Genomic DNA, 26,723 nt, shown 5'->3' with positions numbered 1-26,723 from the left:
TTCACTGTATCCATTGGTGAGCAAGTGATATGATGCTAAATGTCTCCAAATCTGTTCAGATGAAGAAACAAACTACATCTACATCTTTCATTTTTGGGGGAACTATTCAGTTAATATCAGAATTTTTTTATTTTTATTTCCCTGCCTCCGATGGCAGATACATAAACAGCCAAAGGTCCGGTTCCTTTCCCAGTGCCTCTGTGTTACTATCAAAAACTATTCAATTAAAATAAATAAATACCCCACAAGTCAATTTCATAATCAATAATTTATGGCAAAAATGAGAATGAGTATCACACTTCCATAACATCTCTGAAAACTTCAGAAAGCAGTTAAAAACTGAAACAATACATTAGTAAACCTAGAAATTCAAGATCCTGGCGTTTCACACTGTGAAGTAACTTAAAGATCATGGTACGCAATCAAAAATATTGAATAATGATGGCTTGAACAAAACCACAGCATGAGAGGTACTCGGCTAGTAGTCCAATAGATGATAATCAATACCTGAACCACTGCTAAAATCCATTCATTATTTGAAAGTTCTTCCTCTGTCCACAAATCTTCCTTACATGCGGTGGGTGTTTATAGGACTGTCATATATAAAGATTAGATGGATTTAACTTTAAATCTCTTTTTTTTAAAAAATCACATTCTAGAGGACATTTAAAGATTCAAAATAAACAAAATTTACACATCTTTTGAGAAAAAGTATCTTCATGAATCAAGTAGCAGTGGATTCAGTCAGAGAATACTGTGGCGACACATTCTGGAACTGATTAAGGTTTACCGGAAGAGAAAACACAAGCTTGACTGACTCTATATTCAAAATAGGCACACAATTAACAGCCCAATGTTCTACAGAGCAACAATATTCCACTTTTGCCCTGATTTATAGTACAGTAGTACAAGGCATACATCCTTTGAACACATTTCACTGAACAAAAAGCTAACTCTTTGGACACGACTTCAAGATGGCTTGTGTCTCATCCCAAAGGCACAGAATACCCCACAAATACAAAATATTTAAGGCTCATTTCTACACTGACATAAAAAATGTCTTCTCATGTACACCACTATACAAAGGCTTTCCTGATCAACAATTTCCCCTATTATACAAATAATTCAAATGAAAAAATACTGTTTTAAGGAATGTAAATATACGTATGATACACTAAAGAATATGTACAACCAAACACATTCATGTGACAAAACAAAAATGTAAACTGTATGAAAACACAAAGTGCTTTCTTCTTCAGAACAAAAGGCAATTATTTATGCTGTACAGTTATAAATGATAAATACATTAATCTCACTTAATCGGTGCAGGTACACAAATGTGACAGATACAAATCAGAGATGCTAGTTAAATTAGTGGCACGCCAATAGATTGTTAAATTTGTAGCTTCGATTCCCAGTGCAGTGTGTTGCAAATACAACATGTATCTGAAATTACTCTCATTTCAAGCAGTAGGTCTCACTAAAACAAATGTATAGAATTATTCAATATTACGTCACAGATGTAAACATTCGCTAAACAGCTGTTGATGTATATACTGCCCTGCAAAAAAAACAAAAAAAAAACGCAGGAACTTCTTTGACTGAATTTCCGGATTTTAAACACCAAATCTAGTCGCATTTGAACTATGATATTGGTCATGCCTTTTTTTGCCTTTGCATGGAAGTATAATGCCATAAATGCTAGACAGCAGTGCGACATTGATTGTGTTCAAAGCTGCATTGGTTTAAATCAAAACTCAGCATCAAGAGGGTTTCAGTGGGTCTCCTGTGATCAAGTGCCATTTATCTGTTATCTTTGGCAAAAGTGTGCATCATCCAGTTCACCTTGGTCTTCCAGCTCTCTCTTAGAGCTTCATTAAATTTCACTTTAAAGTTCTTCAGTGCTTCCTCCTCAGATTTCCCCAGTGCCAAAGAGTCCTGTGAGAAAAAGAACAATCCGTCATGATGGAGGTGGAATGTCACCACTGAACATATTCTAAATCCACCTGGTTATGACATTCATTATTCCTCTAATGAATTACTCTTAAAGGAATAGTTCACCCAAAGATGAAAATTTGCTTACTTTTGTCATTTTGATGTAGATGAGTTTGTTTCTTCATCATGACAAATTTAGAATTACATCACTTGCTCACAAATGGATCCTCTGCAGTGGATGGGTGCCGTCAGAATAAGAGTTCAGACAGCTGATAAAAACATCACAATAATCCACAAGTAATCCACACTTCCTTCAATTAAAATCTTGTGAAGCGAAAAACTGTGTTTGTAAGAAACATATTCTTCATTTAGGGGTTTTAACTTTAAACCGCTGCTGCTTGCCAAAATACATGTCCATAATCCATAACAACGCTTCCTCCAGTGAAAAATCCCATCCACTGTTGTCCTCTCACATCAAAATATTTGTTTAGAACTGTTTTGGACTATTTACATGGTACTTGTGCTTGATCTATGCATACTGTATTTCTCTCCTGATTCAGACGAGACAATATTATGGATAGAGGACTACTTTGGAGTATTTTAGCTAGAAGTTAAAAACATTTTGATGAACTTGTTTCTTACAATCACAGCTTTTCACTTCACAAGACATTAAATGATGGTCTGAAGTCGTGTGGATTACCAGCTGTTTTTATGTATTTATCAGCTGTCTGGACTCTCATCCTGACGGCACCCATTCATTGCAGAGGATCCTTTGGTGAGCAAGTGATGCAATGCTACATTTCTCTAAATCTGTTTAGATGAAGAAAACTTTCAGCAAATATTCATTTTTGGGTGAACCATACTTTTAAAGGACAGTTCACCTAAAAATTAAAATTATGTAATCATTTACTAAAAAATGATTAACATTCATGTTATTGCATGAATTGCTGTCTTCTGTAGAAAATAAATATTTTTTTAAGAATGTCTCTTTTTTTCTCCATACTATATTTCAAATTATCTTTTTTGTGTGTGTGTGTTCCACAAAAACAGAAAGTTATAGTGGTTTGATAATTATGATGACAATCTTTGGGTGAACTCTATAATGAAAAATTATAGGCAACATTTTGTTTTAGCCTAGTTCTAAAAACAAATCTGATACATAACAGTGTCTTTAGATGTCATCCATTTAGATTTGATATTTCATGCTTGCAAAGCACTAGAGAAACTGCAAATATCACCCATCTCATGGTCATGGGTAATAAATAATACCTGTCTGTGCAATTCTTACCATGAGATATTGGATGTCTTTGGAAGAACTGAGCTCAGGGAGTCCTGCAGCTTTCATCAAGGCAAAAAGATTCACAAAAAGAGTCCCATTCCTGCAAAGGATTTTGTAGGCTTGTTCGCAGCACTCACGAAACCTGGCGAAGAGAAGAACACATGCACTCTTTCCTTATTCAACCATGAATTTGACATTCTCTTTCCCAACAAAAACCTTCCATTTATTAGCAAGTTACATTCAGTATAAATGTAGTCTGGTTATAAGCAGTCAGCAGTTTCCATACATATCAGAGGAATGTAAAAAATGCTTTCTGTTGGAAATCATAGAAACGAATGCAGAGTTCACACTGCATGATTTTCAAATTCGTCGGATCGGCGTTGTTTTCACACTACGTGACTATCTGGGGTAGCATTCAGTTGCTGCTGTGTTTACATTGCACGATGGATCGGCGACAGGGGGTTTCACACTGCATGACTTCACAATAGGAAGAATCGCCGCAATCTTGGTCCGCAAACTACGTTTCACAACAAAACACACGCGAGAAGTGATAAGGAAATAACGCAAGAACCTGCGTGCGTCAGAACGGAGTTCTCGAGCAAGACTGGAATTATTAAAAAAAAATATATATATATATATAGCCCGCAAATTGTCTGTGAGCTGATTTCCAGCTACAAGGAGAAAAAGATAAACATGCAGGGAACAGGGATTTGGTGTTCTGCAAAGAGAGTTGGAGATAAATAATTTTGCAGTAACTGTTATGCTGATGTTGTGGCTGGTCAAGCAAATGTTTGTGCTCGTTTCTATATGACATAATAGTTCATATATCTATTAAAATACTGATATTCTGGTCTATAACTCCTCTACGAACTTGCCTCTGCCCTGTATCTTGGTCTCTCATTGGCTGTAGGTCATCGCAGATGTAGTTTTCAGTCAGAAATCATTGCACACAGCGTGATTGTGAATCGTCGACAGCTCCAGATATTTAGCATGCCAAATATTTTGCGGGTGTCGGCGACGTGAAAAATCGGGCTAAAATCGTGCAGTGTGAACTCGGCATAAGGTGCTTCTTTTTGTGCTGACACTTTTACACAGGTGATAAACTTTTGATAAATGCAGCTGATAAAAATGGAAGTAAACTACAAAAAAAGACTAGTTTAGAAAGGTTATAGTTCAGAACAATTATTCTATAGTTCAGAATATGGCAACTAGCTTTGTGTTTGCGTTAAAGTTGAGAATTAAGCCATGAATTAAAAAACAGATGTACTGACCGTTCAAATTTCTCGCTGTTGTTGGTCCGTCCCTCCTGAATTACATGGACAAAGTCGTATGTCAGAATGAAAGGTACACGTTCTCTGTTGATCCCGAATTTGCTCTTGAAGTTCCCCAAAAAGTGCCCGAAATCTATATGGAATAACTGCAAACAATACAGAGAAAATCTCAATCATACCTTAAATTATTTACCAAATTCAAACTTGAAAGACAATTCTAAAATTCACATTTACATTTATTCATTTGGCAGACACTTTTATCCAAAGCGACTTACAGTTGAGGAATACACGAGTATGTGAAATAGGATAAGTGCAACCCATTCTCATATGGATGGCTGGTGCCATCTTGTGATACAATTTATGATTACACAGCACTGCTGGGGCACTGAGTTCACTCTCACCTGACCCGTTTCCCTGATCATTATATTGTCACTGTGACGGTCCCCTATTCCCAGAACATATGTGGCTACACAGTAGCCTGCGCAGGAGAGGGTGAATTCCTCAATGGCTTGATCCAGTTTATCCCTGAAAAAAAAAAAAATATTTTAATTCATAACCCATTGCCATTTCTACTATCTTGCTGTTTGCTAAATCATTAGCACACACATTTACTGTTTTTGTGCATACATACGTATAATGTATATTATAGATAGATAGAAATAATGCAGTCAATTAAAATAAATGAATAATAAAACACGCAAGAAAAAAAATTCTATATATATATATTGGCAAATTGGGCAAAAAGTTACATCTTAAATACATCTTACATATCTTAGACACAGATACATTAAACTGCTCAGCAAATAATGCGCTTCCTTGTGTATCCCCTCATTTCTTAAAGACCAAAATGCAACATGAAAACATTAGACAACATCATCCAATCTGCAAGCAATGGACAGGACATATTACGAGTGTCCCATACTCTTATTCCTTACGATATAGCATAACATTTACAGTAAATGGACAACCAGCATACAGAACTGGATATGTCCACAGGGGGCATATATCCATTTCAGACAAGAATTCAATGTCTTCATTTTACTGCACTCTAGTTTCAAGAGTATAAACAGGATACTTGAGGAAAAATCATGCATGCATCATAGTGAGTAGCTGTTTTTTTTTTAGGTTAGCCACATACGCTTAACCAAAAGTAGTTTGTAAGTTGCCTAAATGCTAAAACATCACACAGTTAAGATCAGTCATGTACGGAAAGTACACTGTGAATAAGTGTTGATGCTGAAGGTTAGTTTGACCCCAAAAAGACCCCAACACTAAGACTTCTCTAAACCAGTGCATTTCAGAAAAGGTCATTTTTCCCCCCATTCTGACAGGATCGACAACTTGCAAAAGGAGACTGTTACACAATGCAACACACATTGTGGTTTCATCTTAGTGCTCAGCTTTTATACTTAGCTGTTATCACAAAAAACAATATGCACATAAAGCCACTTTGGCAGAAAACACCTGCCAAGAACAAATGAAATTGTAAACGCAGCATAACATGGGGTAAATTTATCTCCACTGCTGCAACTTCTGCAACCAAAGTGCATTTGATGTTACACTATAGTTTCATATAAACCAAAAGGCCAAATGAGCCAAGAGAGTTTTAACTCTGTGAGTGAGGTTTGAAAGTAGAAAACGCATTGCATGTCTCATGCAAAATCCTCAAAGATGCTAAATTTGTCGGCTACGTTACGCTCGCTTGCAGCGTTCACACCACACGGGCTGTGGCGCGGTGTAAGGTTAGAGAGTGTGCTGCTCACCCTGGGTTTTTGGATTTAAGCCAGTTGAGAAGAGCGTCCTTGTTGAAGGCAGCGGTGGCTGCACTGTTGCTGTTGTTTCTCTGGATGTTGGCGATAGTGTCTGAGTTTTTCACCACCTCAATAAGACCCGTTTTATTTCCAGTTGACAGGCATCCGTAGGGCAGCATTCTGGGATCCAACAAATAAACAATTCAGAAATTACTAATAAGATATATCAAAAATAAATATAATAAAATATTACATAAATAAAATATTTATTTTTTACAATATAAATTAACAATTATATATATATTTTTCCTTTTTTTTGTTTATAATCTATATACACAAGTGCTAATATATAGGTGCTTATTCACAAAGTTAACTACACAAACCTGAGGTCAAGACCTTCTGTTTTCCATAAAACATCCATTAGCTGAATCATCTGAAGGGTTAGCATATCCTGCCTCAAATCTAAAAAAACAGAGAAAAAGGTCAGTCTTTTTTTCTTTTTTTTCAATCAAAAAATGAGGGGGGAAAAAAATCTTCAGTGCTGGCAAAAAATGTGGTAGCATGACTTTGTGCCCATACCGTCTCCATTCTTGAAGATAATGCCCAAAGTATCATATTTGTTCTTGTACATCAGCCACAGAGGTTTCATCTTTGAGTCCATGAACTTACACTTGTCTGCACTGAAACAAAAAAGATTAGCATCAAGAAACGGCACACGTACACAAATGGTTGCGAAACAGGCTTTTTGCTTTCTGGTAAATGCTTGTATGCGTAACTTGTACAGTATGGTATGCACCTAATCATTTAGCGGGATTATTGAAAACTATTTTTTGCTTCTGTAATATTAGATTATGCCATTGATTCAGTTTTAACTTAAAAACTTAAAACAACCCATAAAACCATTAAAAAATGCATAATGAGAGATTACTTAAAAAGTGTTTTGCACAATCATATCGCAAAATCTGCATTGCTAAATAACACACCATCTGTAGGATGTTAACCAAAAGAAACATCATTTGTTAACAAGAGCGGACACAACAACCTCTAAAATCTATTATAGATATTATATTATATTATTTGATTTGAGACTTTTCTATAAATCTACTTTATTAACATGCATTTGAATGGTACCATAGTTCACACAGCACGATGCTCGGGTTGAGAGGGGAAACGACATCCGAAAGCGCTTCCATGTAAGTGTCCTGTTTGATGCACACTTTCATGTCCTCTGTAGTCTGTATCCTGGTTGCTTTCTGACTGCCTGATTTCACAAAGTCATTGAGAGCTTTCATTTTATTCAGAGCCTCATTCTGTAGGAGACAGAGATAATAATAAGTCTGTGTATAAGTATTTACAAATCCATACGCGCAAACATTACATCTGGTGACGATCACAAAACAGGACTGAATTAAAGCAGTAGGCATTTAACATGGGTGTGATAATCAATATCTGAGAAGGCATGTACAAACAGCTGCAAACTTTGAGCAGCGTAGTGCAGTTCCCCTTCCTTACAGTGGTTTGGCTATTATTAAGCATTCAAAAGAAAACGAGTTCTGAGCACAGTCACTGTGGAACTGCTGCTGCACCAAAAAAACATATTCCAGCACCCTTGTGCTTACTTACTATATTTATACATGTACATATATGTGCCTGAACGGACAGGCGTTGTTTCTTACAAGAAAAGATACAACGCAAAGTGACAATTACCAGAACCAGTAACCGAGAAAACAAGTCAAGTGCTAAGTTTGGGCCCCAAGTGTCAAAAAGGGCCCCGGAAAGCAAAATACACAAAAATAAAAGTGGTTCACATCAGGTCATAAAAGATAAGTTAATAAAGATGCATCACAGCATATGCAAAAAAAAAAAAAAGTTTTGCTTTTCACATAAGGAATGCAACAAACCTGCTTCATCAAGTTCTTGAGGTGAAAGATGCTCCCACGACAGAACGCCTCCAGAATAAGTCCAAATCTCAAGCTGACTGAGGACACATGCATTTCTGACCTTTAGAGGAAGCGAAAACAAAGCCTAAATTACACTGAAAGGAATGGGGGTGCATCGCTGTAGAGCACTATAAGAAGATGAATTTATACCTGAGGTGCCAAAACAAGAAGTGACCTATTTTCTTGTTGGCCAGGGCTCTCTCAAGCAAGAAACAGGTCAAGTCACAATCCAGGTAGGATTCATACTTCAGAACCTGCACCAGTTGTAAGAGGTACTGAAAGAGCTCATCGTCACTGTTGAGAAAAAAACAACACATTACAGATGAGCCAACTTGAATGTAAATAAATTTGAATATAAATCCCTCATAAATATCCAATTCAGACAAGGCTCTCTTGACACGCAAATTAAATAAAACATTAATAAAATGAATTATTTAAATTATTAATAAGTGCTTATTTGAATGTCTCTACAAATGTTTAAAGCAATATGAATAAAGGTATTTTTCCTACGATTTTGACATATATGCATGACAGAGCCTGTGCTGACTGACACTCCTGCTACTTTTTTTATTTTTTTAAAAGCACTCAGGTGTTGATTATAGAGGCAGTGCCACCCACCGCAACTTCCTGAGGCAGCGGATAGTGAAGGAGCGGGCATGAGGGTCAGGGAAACTGTAGTCCAGAAGTTCTAGAGCATGTATAGCAGGCAATTCTGGCCATTTTCGTAACAAACCAACCATCTAAGAAAAGAAAGAAAAAGAAAAAATGCACTGAACTGCAACAGCCTCTAAAACCATAAAGTTAGACAGAAAAGCGCCCTGGAAGTTGTTAAAGATTGTGTGAGAGATGTGGTATAATGAGCAAATCAATCCTGAAGGAAGAAATTGAAACAATTAAACAAAATGTTGTCAGTTCTGTCATTTTTTAAAATATTTAATTTAATTTAGAAGAGCTTTTTTATTTTTAAAATACTACTTTTTAACAAAAAGTAAAACAAATGACCTGAAATAAAAGGATACTTTTTTGGGGGGGATAGAAATATTTTGTATATTGCTTTTTTGACACTTGTTTGACTAACCCTTTAACCTCCAAAAATCCTTTAACTCCAAAAAAGTAAAATAAATGAATATAAAAATGTAAATGACAGAAGGGGTACACATAGGGTACAAGGAATTATTCACATTTATTTTAAATGTGCCTTTTATAATGTATTCCTGGAATAATTAACCCTCATGTTGTGTTCCAGACATTTTGACCTTCTTTTTCCCGAAAATTATAGTTACTGTAATTTTATCACATTGGACTAAAACCTACTGACTTTGCTCACACAGGGAATAATATAATACTAATTTTTATACTTTTTTTGTTTGTTTGTCTTCACCTCCTCGTTACACTTGTGGTGCTCCCAGTCAAAAATCACCGGCCTATAAAAAATTGCTCATAAATTTCTCTTTATGCTACATTATTACCAAATATTGGATTCAATCTTTTTATCAACTTGTTTTATTTCAATTAGCACAAGTTTTGTACTTCTCTGATTGTAGGCCTCATTGATCTGAGTTTATGCACCTCAGTTTTTGAGTGAACATTGTCAAAACTGGCATTGACAAAAAGACTGAATCAAAGATTTGGTGATAATATAGCATAATGAGAGATTTACAAGCGATTTTTAAAAGGCCCGTCATTTCTGACCCAGGAACACCAGCTTAGATAAAGGATGTTTAGCAAAGCAAAAGGGTTACATTTTTCAATGTCTAAAAATAATCATATCCCGAGGAACTAGTGGTTCAACATACCTGAGCCACGTCCTCGTGTTTGTTCCACTTAGTGATGAGGAGGAGTTTGGGGAGGCTCTCTGGGTATCGCTGCCTCACCACCTCACGTAACTTCCACAGAAGCTCCTTCTCATCCTCAAAGAACTCGGTGTAGTTTTTATTGTCCACAATCTCTCTCAGTTTCAGGTGCTGAAAGAAAACATTTCTTAAGAGTAAAGTCTACTAAGGTAGTTTTAGCACTTTCGGCTCTAGTGATATGAATCAATCATTGGAAAACATTCAATGCTTCAGCTAACCACAACTCTTAACGGTGCTGTAGAAATACAGGCCCTAATGTAGCAACCATTTCCATTTCATGGCTGGTGTATCTGCATGTTTCTCCTCTAACAGACCGATGCGTGTTATTTCTTACCTCTTCTTTTGTAGCAACAGTTTTTTCACCATTCAAACCCAGCTCATTTAGCTGAAAATAATATGAAGATAATGACTGAGCATTTATACGTCATTTCCATAAAACGTATAGACATTAAGAGAAGCATACAAACATTAAGGAGAACCACAAAAAGGCACCTTTTCAATTGGAGGATAATACAGGGGGTGTGGTCTGATGTTGGGAAAGCGAATCAGAAGACCAGCCGTGCTGTCAATGTTTGGATTTTTCTCCACAGTGCCCATAGGATTCAACAAATCTCCTTTATCATCTAAAAATAAAGCGATTGAGCTGTTAAAACTAAACTGATGCCTCTAATCCTGATATGAAATCACTAAAAATAACTATTCTAAATAAAGTAACTCACTCACAAGACACAGCAATACTCTAAAATAACTCTACCCAAGGTCATACCAAAAGAAGTAACAGTAAATAGCATGAGCTACTGTTCATTTTACATTTACATTTATTCATTTGGCAGATGCTTTTATCCAAAGTGACTTACAGTTGAGGAATACAACAAGCGATTTATCATAAGATGGCAATAAACACGAGAAGTGCCCATTATACAAGTAAAAGTACCTGGGACTGATGGCCATGTGGACAGGGAAAATTCTCCAGTTTTTAGTTGGTCCTTGTAGTCAAACACCATCGTGTTAACCCAGGCTAAAGGGCAGTCCTGTGGAAAGAGGGTTATTAACCATATTGGGATTACACTTTACACAACAGTCATTTTATGTGGGAGAGGTAACACTGTAATCTAAACAACGCTGTACATTAATGCCTCAGTTGTGGGAGGTGACAATTCAACTGACTAACCAAATACTCCAGTCACAACAGCAGTGATTACCAATACACCCATAAAACAGATCTAATACTTCCTGTGTATGATTGAAAACGTAGTCCAGTTGTCAAATTAAAGTGCTACTATTTGTGCAGACAGACATTACTGCAATCAATAGTATTTTTAGAAGCGCTTGTTTGTGAAAAGAGATTCAGTCAAATATAAAAGGTGAAAGTAAATCATAAAAAATTGAAAGCTTGCTGCAAATAGCTGCCCATTTTAACAATATTAAACAAACAAAAAAAAAGTTTAATTTCTAATCCAATTCAATTCCACATACTATGTCAATGTTGCCTAAATCTACATAGTAACAGTATATATAAATACACTGTATTACTGTACATGAAAAGTAAACGAAATTACTGTAAATGAAATGTCACAAAATAATGTATAATTCATAATAAATTGTAAAATAATTAAGACTTTTTAAGTTTTAATAATTAAGATTTTTCTTTTAATATAAGGATCATTTATAAATTTAAAATCCTACATTTACATGTGAAAATCTATAATTTGATAAAAGAAAAATTCTATTCCACTTCATATTAATTCAGTATTGACAAAATCGACATTGGAACGGTATATATAAATACATATTTTTAAATCTTAAAAGAAATTCGGAACTTATTTTATAATCAATTTATAATTCATTATAAATATTGTAATACAATTTTATAAAACAATTTATAATTCATTATAAATATTTTAATACAATTTTATAAAACAATTTATAATTCATAAAGAATGTCAGAATACAGAATAATTTACAGAGCACTGCAGAAGAATTAAAAATATAATTGTATAGATATTAAAGATTTTTTAAAAAGAACATTATTTCTATTACACTGCACCTACATGTGAATATTTCATCAGAATCTAGAGATAAACAATACACTTAAATTTCAAGATGGTGAAATATGGGGTCCCATCAGAACGAATACAATGCGAGTGTAACAGGAGGAGAGACTCTTTTTTCTCTTCATGTCCCACACCCATGTGGACTTCTCTAGTTTGCTGAAAGAGAAGTAACACTGAAAGCAGAAGTGGGTGCGTTGGCGTTGCCAACAGCAGCCCACCATACACACACAAACACACACACTTTGACACCTGGGAATTTCAACACTGCGCCTTCAGTTGACACCGCACGCTATATGACCGAGACAGGGCCATGAAGAGGCGGGCTGGTGAGTTCTGATTTGACATCAACTAGCTGCTCTGTCCTAACGATAACTTGGGTTACTCGCATTAAGCAGAAAATGGACCACAACATCCTGTTGTGAGGGTTTAAATAATATTGCATCATGCTTCATGCTGACTATACTACCAATGGTGTGTTATGTTTATTTGACTTAGAAACAACATTCACTGTGAACATGTTCAGCAGCCATGCATGTCAAAGACTCCAAGTATAGCATCTGTTAGGTGTCTCATCTCTCGTCAGTCAGTCTGTTGGTTGCTAAGTGACTTGTTTGCTGTTGAAATGAACTGAAACATACCGAACTTTTGTTTTTCTTCTTGGTAGGGCGCTTCTTGGTCTTCTCGATGACGCCGTAGAGGGCAATGCAGAGGCGACTCATCCGAGGCAGGTCACTCGCGCTGATGTCAAACACTAGTTTCTGGTCCCATACGGGTTCGGAGCAAACACTGACCTCATTACTGGTCACCACTTTGCACAGGAGCTCACTGCCATGGAAGAGGCCAGCCTGAACCACCAGCTGAGAGAAGGATAATGATTGCAGAGCTGGAAATTAGTCTCAAATCTGCCTTAAAGTCTACAGTTTTAAGAAGAGGGAACTTACTTTCGGTTTTCTGAAAATAAAAGAATGTACGAATGAATGAAGTGGGTAAAGTATGAGGAAGTAAATGAGCGTCTGGCATAAAAAGCATGTGGAGTAACTTGTTACGCGGGACAGATGTCACAAGAAATAAATGTGGTTTTTCTCTAGCAGTGGTTTCAGTGCAAAAATGTTCAAAACCTTCTTGAATTAAAATAACTATATTCTTATCATTTATAATTATAATAATTCAATGTTTGTGAACTCTATCCTCCAAACTTAAATTTACAATATAATCATACTTTTAATATTATTATAAGATATCATTAAGAAGAATCAGCCAGAGAACAAGACTGATAAATGCGCTAAAACAAATTTCGATTCAGAGCTCTGTGGCAAGAGACGAGCTAAACTTGCACAACAATAAACACTGAGAATAAAGCAAACAGAACACTATGAACAATGCAATACAATGAAATTAAAATGTGATCAGAGAATTGTTCACATGAATCATGTCAAAATATCATTCTGACATTGCTAGTTCCTTTTTGAAAGCCAGAAATTTGTTATTTCTTTAAAAAAAACAGTTGCTGTGAGGAAAAATTACATGAATGTTTTTGCATGATAAAATGCTTTGTCATGTAAACATATTTAACATAGTCCACCACTGCAGTAATTGTTCCTCAGGCTAGATGAAAAAAAAAATCTGACTGGTCTACATGTTTCACGTTAATTTTTTTAAATAGAAACAACCGTTCAATGACTGTTGCCTTCTCCAACAAGCAAAAAAGGAGATGCATATGGTGAACATAAGCAACAGTGCCGGCCTTTTCTAAGAATCTAGGCCCAAGAGAGAGCCGTAAAGCCAGATAGTCACTCCCCACTTCCTGTTTTGATGTTTCACTTAACCGCTTCTGATGAATTATGGGAAATATGTGGTCAGGGTCACATGACCACAGTGTTCATGATTTTACTCCTCACTACCTGCCACAGTTGAGATGCTAAACAACACAACTCGCATCCTACTAACAATATACAAATTAAGATAAACAAACAAACAAGTAAACAAAAAAGCAGTTTTACCTTCATGCCTTCATCTGCATTCACTCGGCTACCCTGTAGAAGGTATATATAGAAAGGCTCATGGATAGACCACAGCGAAGACGTGTTTTGCTGTTGAGAAAAAAAAAGTAATTTAACATTTTAAACATTTTCTTCATCATCAAATGCTTGTATTTTCATTGCGAGCTAAAAATCGAATGTGCAAGCATGCTTGACAGTTACAGAGAAAACAAAACCAAACCATAGAATGAGGAACTAACATGAGTGTGAATCTAATGTTGTGAAGGTAAACCAAGCAGTTCATTTTGGTTCAGTATCATTCTTTCATCGAATGGTATATCAGGTACATCAGACAACCACAGAAGAAACGTACATAGTAGCGATGGGGAAGTTGATCTGAAGTTAGCTACACTACAAGCTGCTAATGAAACAGATTATATTGAAGCTATTTTAGGGGGAACTATCTTTATAAATGCATAACTGTAATAATACAGGCTACAATTTATTTTTACAACCAGAGCAGCATTTATCTGCCACAAAAACAATGAGGACCTCAAATAAAATTGCTGTATTAAATGTATAACATAAAATATAGCTTATACATTTACACTAAATACAACCACGAAAAAACAAGAAAACACCCTAATTTATATGAACGTGTTGAAAAATGGTGAGAAACAGCAATATATAACTACAATATTAATTAAATTCAAAAAGGCACAGCGATGTCCGTTCAGTGACTCAAATTAATCAGTGAATCATTGTTTAACCAGTCTATTTAAATAAACTCTTCAAATGAACTAATTCTCTACACCGAATCATACTTCCCAGAATTATACTTCCCAAAACAACATTGCAAACCTTAGCAATGAAGCGTTTTGTCACCCTACACCTCTGTTTGCTGGAAAACGTCAACCCAATCTATTTTGTGATTCTGTTTGAATTCAGACGATACGATTTGTACGGAAACGTCCGATTTTTCTAAAAAATATATATATAAGAATGAAAGTCCACCCCTAAAAGATTATACAAAAACACAAGATCATACAAATTAGCCACCAATTCGCTAAAGCGTAAAATGGTTACAAATTGCCACGACGGTGTGTTCGAAAATGTAGCTTGTTTTAAGTTGCTACAAATAATTATCTACATTTTTTTTTTATTCCGGAAGCCTATACAACTAGCAAGGAAAAAACACTTTATGCTCCATCTCATTCATTCAAAGCACTTCCATGAAGGGGTCACATATGATCAAAAAGTCACCATGGCTAAATGATTGCGAGTATGTCGCATTGTAAATCGAGTTCAGAGAAGTTGAAGTCTACAACACAAGCTTCAAGAGAAACATGACAAGTAGTTCCCCTGTTAATAACAGATCGTGTTCCGGTGTAAAAGTGCCTTCTCACCCTTTTCAGAGGCAGTGGGGGCGGTTTGGACTGAGCACGACTCCTGGACACCTGGTTACTGAGGCCACCCTGTTCCTCCTGGTACTTGATGATGACTGAATGATGCACCATGGTCAGGTGTGGGGTAATACCTCCATGCAAACATGTAAAAATATACTGCAAGAGTGGGGGGAAAAAAAGAGATTAAATTAAGAAAAAATTTGCTCATAACTTCAAGATACATTGAGTTATGGTGCTCATTTGGGTGACACAAGTTAAAATCTGGCCCAAATCATGTCCTGAATTCATTTTCTTCAAATAATTTCTTGTCATCTGTCCACTATAAAAAAAAAAAAAGACAAAAGCCCCAAAAATTCTTAAATAAAAAATGAATGAGGTAGAGCATAAAAATAGTTTTTTTTCTCTCTCTTCGTAAACAGACACAGATATAGACAGTGAGGGATGGAAATGGTAGCAGAGGTACAGATGGTTTTATCAGTTCCTGTTTTCCAAAATGTACACTATAAAGACTGGACCAGATCCAGTACTCCTGGACTAATCATCATCAGATCCTGCGGCCTGTTCATTTAGGTAGCGTAATACAGCTGAAATCACATTATCCTCAACGTAGTTGATGTTTTGAAGGCTGGTAGAAATGTATGACTCATCTTCGTAGGTACGAGCAGTTTCTAAATCAACAACTGTTTCAGAGCTGTGAAGTCCTACGATGAATTCAAATCAAGGCCTCTGAAGAGCTTGGCAAACTTTACATTGCAGCAAAATGGAGTATATTAAAAAAAAAACTAGCAAAACAATAGGACAAGATATAAAAAGACATGCAGCCTGGAGTCTGAAAGTGTGATACTTTGATATGAAATTTAAAGAAAATGTAGCTGTGAAGTCGAGAAGATGGTGTGATTTTCAGACTTACTTTAAACTGGCAGAGTGGATATTTTCCATAAATGAACTCCCATCTCCCGTTAATCTGAAGGGCGTAGTCCTCTGGCTTCTCCTGCTTTGCCGATCGGAACACGGTGGACTTCTTTCTCAAGGCGTTCTGTTTCAGAAACATTGGCAGGTCCTGTGGACCTTGCTGGAGAACGAAGGTCTCCTACAGAGTAAAATGTATAACCAGGGGGTCTAAAAAATGTAACGGAAAAAAAAATACATATATTTCCAAGTGACCGTCTGTTCCTGCAGTTTGAGTTGCGGAAGAAATTTGTTCATTCATTTTCTACATTCTTTCATTAGAAAAAGAGTAAGCCTACAATATAGGCTGAAACTACTGATAACCAGTCATGACTATAAGATAAAAACATAATATAATAAATATTTAATAAAATAAACATTTTAGAATATATTCAAATAGAAAACAGCTATTGTAATATTATTTCACAATATTACTGTTTTTACTTATTTTTATTCAAATAAATGCTGCCTTGTTGAGCATAAGAGACTTCTCTCAAAAACATTTAAAAAAATCAACATTTGAATGGTACTGTATAATAACAAATATAGAAATCTCGCATCTGAATATATATACAAAAACTGAGAAGAGACTGCCAAGTTGATTGAGAGTGTGGGGAGACTATGCTTTATGGGAGTGGGTGGTCATGATTGCCATGTTCCTCATTTCATTCCAACAGCGACTTCTCTGGGGCCTTTGAACAGTTTGTGTTATGAAAGGGGTCCTTGGTTCAAAAAAGTTTGAGAAAACATGCTCTAGTTATAGTAAAAAAAAAAGAAGAAAACTCCCTCATAATCACTGATACACACAGGGTCAGAGTTCACTTATGATAGTATGATTATTTACTCATAATGTGATTGTTTTTCTCTGCAAATGCGGTGTCGAAACGGTCTGGCTTTTGATCCATGTCATGCATTATAAAAACAAGTGTTGCTGGAGTTTTTTTTTTTGCATGCTTCAGACTCATTACAGGGTTAAAGATCATAGGTAAATAACATTTGTGTTGAGTGGGTGGGGGATTGACAGGCAACACAACACATATAAATACTATCAAAGGCTTCACTCTGGAAAACTGGGTCAGTGAGAGCCATGTGTGCCTGCAGATGCTGCAGTGACATCATCACCGTGTAAACGTCTCCTGACTGTTACGATTTGTGATATCAAAGGCAGAAAATATGTCAGTCTAAGATTAGACTTTTGCATGAGAGGATTAAATAGTCAACGACTACATTTGACTTCATGCTCATTTCACATTATCAGCACAAACAGAAAGCAGATACATAGCATTATGCTAAAGTATTGAATTCACAGAAAGTTGAATTGTAGCATAAAAGAATTGTATATTTATATGAACTCGTGTAAAATATGACTTTACTCACCTCACTGCCCTCAAACTTCACATTGACAAAAATCTTTTTGTCACTGCACGATTTCCCAGATTGTGCCACTACAGAGCACGGCTCCAAGTCACATGGGAAGTTGTACTCCATCCATTGATCCCATGGCAACATCTGACGCACCTGAGCACGCTCTTCACAAAATGTCCGCATTTTTGTTCGGAATTCATTCACCTCATGGTTTTTTTGGGAGTCAAATTCATGATGACCTGCGGAGAAGGTTTTTTGCCATTTAGAACAAAGTCCGAACGCTAAAACTGCGCTGTCAACATTCATTATGAAAATGCTACAGATAATAAAACTACCAACAATAAAACTCTCCGAGACACAAAAAATGGGCTGCAAGTCTGTTCTGGTAATATTGTACAAAAATTAGCACAATGCTAAAAGCAAATAATAAAATCCATTTAATCATATACAATCATACGTTTTTAGGGACAGCAAAATAAAAAGGCTTAAAATTGAATTTTAAAAGGGAGAAGAAAATACCTCCCATCTTTTGTTGGCCAAAATCTAGGGTATTTTGGTGCAAATTCATCAACACTTGGTAGAAGCTAGTCGAATTAGGCAGAAGGTAACATGAACAGAGTCTGTGAACATCCATCCTCAAAAAACATTAACAAAACTACCCAAGGTAAAAAAAGACTATCTCAAAAAGGGGAAATGATCAACATCAAGAGACATTTAGAAACCAGATTTTCTGAATCAGCCTGTCATAATTTTTTTGTTTAAATAAGCAAATTCTTCTTAACTGCTGAACAGCTGCCAAAACCATATCATTCTGCTGCAGTGGTGAGTAAACGCTAAGCTGCTTCCATTGTGAGCCGCCCAAACAGCTCTGAGGTCAGCTGAGGACCAGTGTGACACAAACCTTTTCCTATAAGAAGACTGATCTGGGTGGTGATGAGCTTCTCGACTCGGTCTCCTTCCCGGGCCACCAGCCTGAGAATTGGCAAGAACAGCCGAACGTCACACATGCGACGCTGCTCATCTTCCAGCTCCTCCCGCTCCGCGGTCATGTTGATGCAGGTGAAGACGTAGGCATCCGGGTCACTCAGGGCACTGAACAGAGGCTCGTTCCTGGCATTCTTCCACACCATCTAAGACACAAGTCACAAATCAAGATTTTAATGTGGCCAATGGGTTTGACTGCAGTGGATTCATATAATTTTGCGCAGACAATATAATACCACTGTTTTAAATGATGTTACCCAGCATATGATGCTGTTAGGTTTCCTGACTAGTTCAACCAGTAAGACTTCCTTAGTTAACCAGCTTCACTAGAAAAACCATGCATTTTGTGGTAGCGAACATCATGCCTATAGTGGTCTACCAGCACCAAACCAGCACAGAAATAGGCTTCCTAGGAGGGAAGTTTTCAATTTGTTCATTATCATCAGTCGTGACTGATGTTTTACAAAGTATATTTTGTTTGTATTATTGTGTGCCAACTTATCCATTCAATCAAATAATTTATTATTGAGAACCAAGCATATTGTACAAACAAGAGTACATATAACAAAACCTGTCAGGGGTATATTGAAAGTAAAAAAGGGGAAAAAAACAGTATATAATATATATATATATTTATTTTTACGTCTTACGTTTTTACTTTTAGACATAATTTCCAAATACATTTTAACATCAGTTTTAAATTGTTTAAATATAGGGATTTTTTTAAAAAACCATCTGACTTTATAAATATAATAAATAAATATAATAACCAGCAAATGTAATCATTAAATAAAAAATAAACAATAAAAACATAATATAATAAATATTTAATAAAATAAACATTTTAGAATATATTCAAATAGAAAACAGCTATTGTAATATTATTTCACAATATTACTGTTTTTACTTATTTTTATTCAAATAAATGCTGCCTTGTTGAGCATAAGAGACTTCTCTCAAAAACATTTAAAAAAATCAACATTTGAATGGTACTGTATAATAACAAATATAGAAATCTCGCATCTGAATATATATACAAAAACTGAGAAGAGACTGCCAAGTTGATTGAGAGTGTGGGGAGACTATGCTTTATGGGAGTGGGTGGTCATGATTGCCATGTTCCTCATTTCATTCCAACAGCGACTTCTCTGGGGCCTTTGAACAGTTTGTGTTATGAAAGGGGTCCTTGGTTCAAAAAAGTTTGAGAAAACATGCTCTAGTTATAGTAAAAAAAAAAGAAGAAAACTCCCTCATAATCACTGATACACACAGGGTCAGAGTTCACTTATGATAGTATGATTATTTACTCATAATGTGATTGTTTTTCTCTGCAAATGCGGTGTCGAAACGGTCTGGCTTTTGATCCATGTCATGCATTATAAAAACAAGTGTTGCTGGAGTTTTTTTTTTTGCATGCTTCAGACTCATTACAGGGTTAAAGATCATAGGTAAATAACATTTGTGTTGAGTGGGTGGGGGATTGACAGGCAACACAACACATATAAATACTATCAAAGGCTTCACTCTGGAAAACTGGGTCAGTGAGAGCCATGTGTGCCTGCAGATGCTGCAGTGACATCATCACCGTGTAAACGTCTCCTGACTGTTACGATTTGTGATATCAAAGGCAGAAAATATGTCAGTCTAAGATTAGACTTTTGCATGAGAGGATTAAATAGTCAACGACTACATTTGACTTCATGCTCATTTCACATTATCAGCACAAACAGAAAGCAGATACATAGCATTATGCTAAAGTATTGAATTCACAGAAAGTTGAATTGTAGCATAAAAGAATTGTATATTTATATGAACTCGTGTAAAATATGACTTTACTCACCTCACTGCCCTCAAACTTCACATTGACAAAAATCTTTTTGTCACTGCACGATTTCCCAGATTGTGCCACTACAGAGCACGGCTCCAAGTCACATGGGAAGTTGTACTCCATCCATTGATCCCATGGCAACATCTGACGCACCTGAGCACGCTCTTCACAAAATGTCCGCATTTTTGTTCGGAATTCATTCACCTCATGGTTTTTTTGGGAGTCAAATTCATGATGACCTGCGGAGAAGGTTTTTTGCCATTTAGAACAAAGTCCGAACGCTAAAACTGCGCTGTCAACATTCATTATGAAAATGCTACAGATAATAAAACTACCAACAATAAAACTCTCCGAGACACAAAAAATGGGCTGCAAGTCTGTTCTGGTAATATTGTACAAAAATTAGCACAATGCTAAAAGCAAATAATAAAATCCATTTAATCATATACAATCATACGTTTTTAGGGACAGCAAAATAAAAAGGCTTAAAATTGAATTTTAAAAGGGAGAAGAAAATACCTCCCATCTTTTGTTGGCCAAAATCTAGGGTATTTTGGTGCAAATTCATCAACACTTGGTAGAAGCTAGTCGAATTAGGCAGAAGGTAACATGAACAGAGTCTGTGAACATCCATCCTCAAAAAACATTAACAAAACTACCCAAGGTAAAAAAAGACTATCTCAAAAAGGGGAAATGATCAACATCAAGAGACATTTAGAAACCAGATTTTCTGAATCAGCCTGTCATAATTTTTTTGTTTAAATAAGCAAATTCTTCTTAACTGCTGAACAGCTGCCAAAACCATATCATTCTGCTGCAGTGGTGAGTAAACGCTAAGCTGCTTCCATTGTGAGCCGCCCAAACAGCTCTGAGGTCAGCTGAGGACCAGTGTGACACAAACCTTTTCCTATAAGAAGACTGATCTGGGTGGTGATGAGCTTCTCGACTCGGTCTCCTTCCCGGGCCACCAGCCTGAGAATTGGCAAGAACAGCCGAACGTCACACATGCGACGCTGCTCATCTTCCAGCTCCTCCCGCTCCGCGGTCATGTTGATGCAGGTGAAGACGTAGGCATCCGGGTCACTCAGGGCACTGAACAGAGGCTCGTTCCCGGCCTTTTTCCACACCATCTAAGACACAAGTCACAAATCAAGATTTTAATGTGGCCAATGGGTTTGACTGCAGTGGATTCATATAATTTTGCGCAGACAATATAATACCACTGTTTTAAATGATGTTACCCAGCATATGATGCTGTTAGGTTTCCTGACTAGTTCAACCAGTAAGACTTCCTTAGTTAACCAGCTTCACTAGAAAAACCATGCATTTTGTGGTAGCGAACATCATGCCTATAGTGGTCTACCAGCACCAAACCAGCACAGAAATAGGCTTCCTAGGAGGGAAGTTTTCAATTTGTTCATTATCATCAGTCGTGACTGATGTTTTACAAAGTATATTTTGTTTGTATTATTGTGTGCCAACTTATCCATTCAATCAAATAATTTATTATTGAGAACCAAGCATATTGTACAAACAAGAGCACATATAACAAAACCTGTCAGGGGTATATTGAAAGTAAAAAAGGGGAAAAAAACAGTATATAATATATATATATTTATTTTTACGTCTTACGTTTTTACTTTTAGACATAATTTCCAAATACATTTTAACATCAGTTTTAAATTGTTTAAATATAGGGATTTTTTAAAAAAAACATCTGACTTTATAAATATAATAAATAAATATAATAACCAGCAAATGTAACCATTAAATAAAAAATAAACACTAGATTTTTAATCTCCATCCATCAATCAAATAATTTTGTGCAGTCAAAATGTCCCGCAATCTGAGTATTTAACCAGCATTTTGCTCTTTTTTAAAATTCTTATTATTTGTTATTTTAATTATTACAGATCCAGTTTTATGACCTCATATTAAAGCAGTGGTTTTTTAACATTTACTCACCCTCACGAACAAATCGTTCAGTCCATTTTGTGAACCAAATCAACAGATTCATTGAAAAGATCTGTTTACAAATTGGACTTTGCCACTTCTCTCATAAACAAGCAGCGTTAAGATATGATGTTAAGATATTTTACTAAATAATGATTTCAATTTTGTTATCTAAGATGTATTAAGACTTTCAAAGTTGCATGGACATTATTTGTGGTGCTTTTTTGTCCTTTTTAACCTAAAATGTTACAAAATGTCCATGTCTACTATCCATGTTCTCCAATGTCTGCAAATTAGTATGTTTGGTGTTTGCATGTGATCAGAGGGTCTCCTCACCTTCTTGATGGTACTAATGGTGTCACTGGATGTTACAGTAAAGTTAAGGTAGATCCCTGTGGGGAGGAGGAACTCCATGTTGACCTGTTGCCAACCCTCCCTCTCCCACACATCCTGCATGCCGTAGACCCCCGGCGGCATGGTGCAGGAAACTCATCTACAGCTGACCCCACTGCTGAACACAGATAGTCGCTTTACAACAGATCAAGTCATACGATACTGAACATGCATGAAGTGTTTACTAGCTGTTACAACCCGCTGAACCAATTACAGAGGCAGGGAGTGACCTCAAGACGCTCAATTAATATTCAGAGAGAAGAGAGAGCATGTAACATCTGCTGTATAATAAATAATTATTAAGACACTTTGCTTTACTTTGCTCATAATATTATTCATATTATGATTAATATCACTTTATCATGGCTAGTAGCAATCGAATGTGTAAGTAAAAGTCTAATTAATTCAGAATAATTGTATTGAATAATTACAGAATAATTGTTTTTATGATCACTACGACTTAAAACAAATGTAGAAGACTATCATAATGCTAAACCTCAATTAATACACTGTTAAAATAAAAACATAGAAGTATATTGCATTACAAGTTATTATAAACTTCAAATATGTTGCACATGAGCTTCAAAATGAATATAGAATATACTTATTTTTTCATGTGCTAAATATTTAACGTGTCTTACTATGCAGTATATTTATACTTCTTCTTCTTACTATATATATATATTTATATATATATATATATATATATATATATATATATACACACACACACATTTTACAATATTTCTATGCAATATAACACTGTACAATGGTTTGTATCAACCCAGTGACCTGCTAAAGAAATTGAAAGCAGTGCATACTAGGGTGTATACTAAATACAGTCAAAATAAACTAATATTAATCTCTTGTAAAGGCAGACAGGTCATTCAATTGCATAAACTTGTTTATATGCACACTACGATACAGTTATACTTTACATTATCAATGAAAAATGACAACTGAAATATCAATTTAAAGCAGATTTCAATTGCAATTAATCATAAACAGAAGTATGGTGTTCCTGACATTAGATTTGACATTGTATCATATTAATCCATATCTAATATCGTATATGCTATGCATGTGTCTGAAGCACACACTGCAGCTGTGTGATGAATTGTCGGACTGTATAGGGTTACAAAGCCGGCCGGAGGGCCAATATCCGAGAAACGTGGCGCACATCATCTCTCATCAACCCAGCAATTTCACAGATATTATACTATATTTTAAACTATGCGTCTGTCGAAAATATATGGCGTACATAAAGTCGTAGCGATTAAAAAGATCACTTTATGATGCATTTTTAAAAAGGCAGGTGTCAACACATTTTTGCGCAAGCCACCATGAATAAGCCTCTGCAACATTGGGAAACATTAAACAAAATATGACAATGTGACAGCGCCAACTTACCTTCAAGCCTCACCGGTGGTTCATTTCTCCATCTTTAGAATCAGCGATGCTCCTTTACTTTGACATTGAAAACTGATATCTTCCTGGTGCGTGAATTTCGGTCGCCGATCAAGACGCCAGTATCTGAATGGTCTGGAATGACAGCAGAAGTGTTGATAATCCTTTAGTGATTGGAGGTGTTAAAGTGGCTGTCTGCACTGCGCGCTGAGCACCGCGTTCCTAACTCGTAGGGATCATCGACATAGTTGTATAGTCTCTCTCTCTCTCTCTCTCTCTTCCTCTTTCTCGCGCTCACTTACTTCCTCCTTTCTCTCTCTCTTTCTCCCTTGTTGTCATTCATGCACGGCATAATACTGACAATAAAAAAATGTCTGCGCGTCATGTCCTTCATTCGGAGAGAAACGGGCTGAATATGTTTGGAGAAAGCGTTAGAGTATAACATCAAAGATATTTGATGTTTTACGACTTTAAATTAACTGACGCCATTTTCTCCATTACATAAAAATGTTATGATTTTAACTTTCATACATATGTAATAAATGTTCGCACTTTTCATAACGTTTGAAACAATAGTACCGGTCCCTAACTCTTCCTCAGCAGCACATCACCGTCTGGCTTCCTCTGCTTTTGAGGTCTGTTTTCTCGCGTGCCACATGCTGCGGTCGTTTGAACCCCGTCTCTGTGATTACTTCATTCTGGCCAATCATATTTATGCATTATGAGCTATACATTAACAACAAATACAATATGACCCATATTATGTGGCTTCTGATTCATCCCAGTGACTCGAATCTTTTCAAATCTGTTCAGCAAGATCGAGTTTAAGCTTGTAGGGTGATGACAAGAGTTATGAGTCAGTCACTGAATCATTTACTCAACCGATTCGCCAAAGACGCCCGAGTCGTTCACGTTTCAATTAACTTGAACTGCGTATGGTCGTTTTATACAAGCATACTTCTTCGGCCGCTTTCTCTCCTTGTTGTGAATGAGACTGACTTAAATGACCGTTTTCGTTCAGTCGCTCATTCACATAGGAGCTCTGGTTCAGGGCCGAGTCTGGTTTAGACTGAAAAAGCAAAAGCGGCTGGTTCACTGTAGGGGGCGTATTCGTTTAGTAGGTTCAACCAATGAAATGCGCAGTCAAAGCCCGTACTCGAATACTATTGGCCCATGTTACAGTCAGTCCTTCAAGGCTGGCGGTAAAGGACTCATTACATTATTTGTTCAAAAACACCAATAAGTTCACCACGAAACTGTAGTCCAGAGCATGTTTACTAGTATTATCATATAAACCAGTTATCACGTGATACCAGTATGCGTAAATGCTGTACATAACACGCTGAATTACTGAACTTATTATTTCCTCATTTTTAAATAAAACCGGTCAGACGTGTTTTCCTGTGAGAGAGTAAGGAAGCTCTATTTCTGGATGCCACTGACAGCGAATAACGATTATGGGTCCTTGAGGAAGTCACTTAAAAGCACCAGTCATTCAGTCAAATAGGCTAATGCTGTCAGCTTTCAGCAAGGAGACGTCTAGTAAAGGCTGTTATTTTATTGCTGAGAAAACAAATACTCGCATAAAATGAAGCTTAAAAGCGGTGCCCTAACAAAACCCCTCAAATTATAAAGATTTGCATAAAAATATACATGTCTTGTAATCCAAATAGAGTACAATCTCTGGCCCATTTATGAAAACACTATTGAATCCAAGTCCTGGAACTGCATGTAATTAGCCACATGCTGTTTAATCATCTGCACAGACATTTATAGGTCTTCTTTTCAGCCATATAATAGATGATAACAAGCGTCTAAAATGCATTGCACCATTGAAAGCTCACAGCTTGTGAAAACAGGAAGTGTATGTGCAGAACAGAAACTCAGATTGAAATAAAGCCAAAGACCCCTGTGCCCACATCCACCCACCTTCACCCCCTGCCCACCAGTCATTGCAGGCCAAAGTGCACCACTCTGCCAGACAACCGAACACCGCAGGGAAGTTGGAGGTGATGGGGAAAACCAAACACATGCAATGTCATTACAGCCCCTGAGCTAATCAAATCTAGCTGTAGAAAGAGACCTCGGATGCCTTTAAGGGAAATTATGGATGGACATACAGCCTTGCGTCTGAGACCGTGGTCTAACAGTAAAGTCTTTCCTCACCATGGCAACAGTTTCAGAGCCTTGTCTATCCTTGAGATTCTGACACTCCATCTTTCATTACAAAAGATCTCTTGCTTGTTCAACCAGCAGCTTGTGTTTGAATATGGACTGGTTTTTATGTCAAGAAAAAATTATGATATTATATTTCTCTGTTCTAAGGCATTTTCGGTCAGGAAATGACCAGTTTAAGCTATAGTCAGTGTTTTTCACA

The 26,723-nt window shown here is 36.3% G+C and overlaps 1 protein-coding gene across 2 annotated transcripts; it reads right to left on the bottom strand.

Moving 5' to 3' along the window:
* Positions 1 to 270: 270 nt before the first annotated feature.
* On the bottom strand, positions 271 to 24,771 carry LOC107586517 (phosphatidylinositol 4,5-bisphosphate 3-kinase catalytic subunit delta isoform). 2 transcript variants are annotated; one of them, XM_016273920.1, is made up of 23 exons: positions 24,350 to 24,771; positions 22,883 to 23,057; positions 18,683 to 18,911; positions 17,794 to 18,020; positions 16,379 to 16,558; positions 15,469 to 15,624; positions 14,084 to 14,173; positions 12,722 to 12,940; positions 10,964 to 11,060; positions 10,522 to 10,652; positions 10,364 to 10,414; positions 9,973 to 10,140; positions 8,795 to 8,916; positions 8,327 to 8,470; positions 8,138 to 8,237; positions 7,368 to 7,546; positions 6,816 to 6,916; positions 6,620 to 6,698; positions 6,249 to 6,416; positions 4,887 to 5,010; positions 4,486 to 4,631; positions 3,224 to 3,356; positions 271 to 1,938 (listed from the first exon to the last, which is right to left on the bottom strand). In XM_016273920.1, exons 2-23 carry the CDS (start codon positions 23,021 to 23,023, stop codon positions 1,804 to 1,806), a joined length of 3,120 nt encoding a protein of 1,039 aa, XP_016129406.1. In that variant the 5' UTR covers positions 23,024 to 23,057; positions 24,350 to 24,771; the 3' UTR covers positions 271 to 1,803. The 2 variants fall into 2 exon arrangements, with proteins under 2 accessions (XP_016129406.1, XP_016129405.1); XM_016273919.1 differs by having other exon boundaries at positions 22,883 to 23,054.
* Between the last annotated feature and the right edge of the window lie 1,952 nt (positions 24,772 to 26,723).

The sequence above is a fragment of the Sinocyclocheilus grahami genome, unplaced genomic scaffold, assembly GCF_001515645.1.
Source record: "Sinocyclocheilus grahami isolate Dianchi unplaced genomic scaffold, SAMN03320097.WGS_v1.1 scaffold83.1, whole genome shotgun sequence".
Taxonomy (NCBI): domain Eukaryota; kingdom Metazoa; phylum Chordata; class Actinopteri; order Cypriniformes; family Cyprinidae; genus Sinocyclocheilus; species Sinocyclocheilus grahami.
The sequence above is the reverse complement of the archived record's forward strand: the minus strand, read 5'-3'. Positions and strand labels throughout refer to the sequence as shown.

What these genes read in the sequence shown, in the direction of transcription:
- LOC107586517 (XM_016273920.1), bottom strand. Translation starts at nt 23,023, where the DNA reads ATGCCGCCGGGGGTCTACGGCATGCAGGATGTGTGGGAGAGGGAGGGT. An exon ending in ATGCAGATGAAGGCATGAAG is followed by an intron (nt 12,941 to 14,083) that starts GTAAAACTGCTT and finishes TCCTTCTCTCAG; the next exon opens with CTGGTGGTTCAGGCTGGCCT. An exon ending in TGATCAGGGAAACGGGTCAG is followed by an intron (nt 4,632 to 4,886) that starts GTGAGAGTGAAC and finishes TATTGTTTGCAG; the next exon opens with TTATTCCATATAGATTTCGG.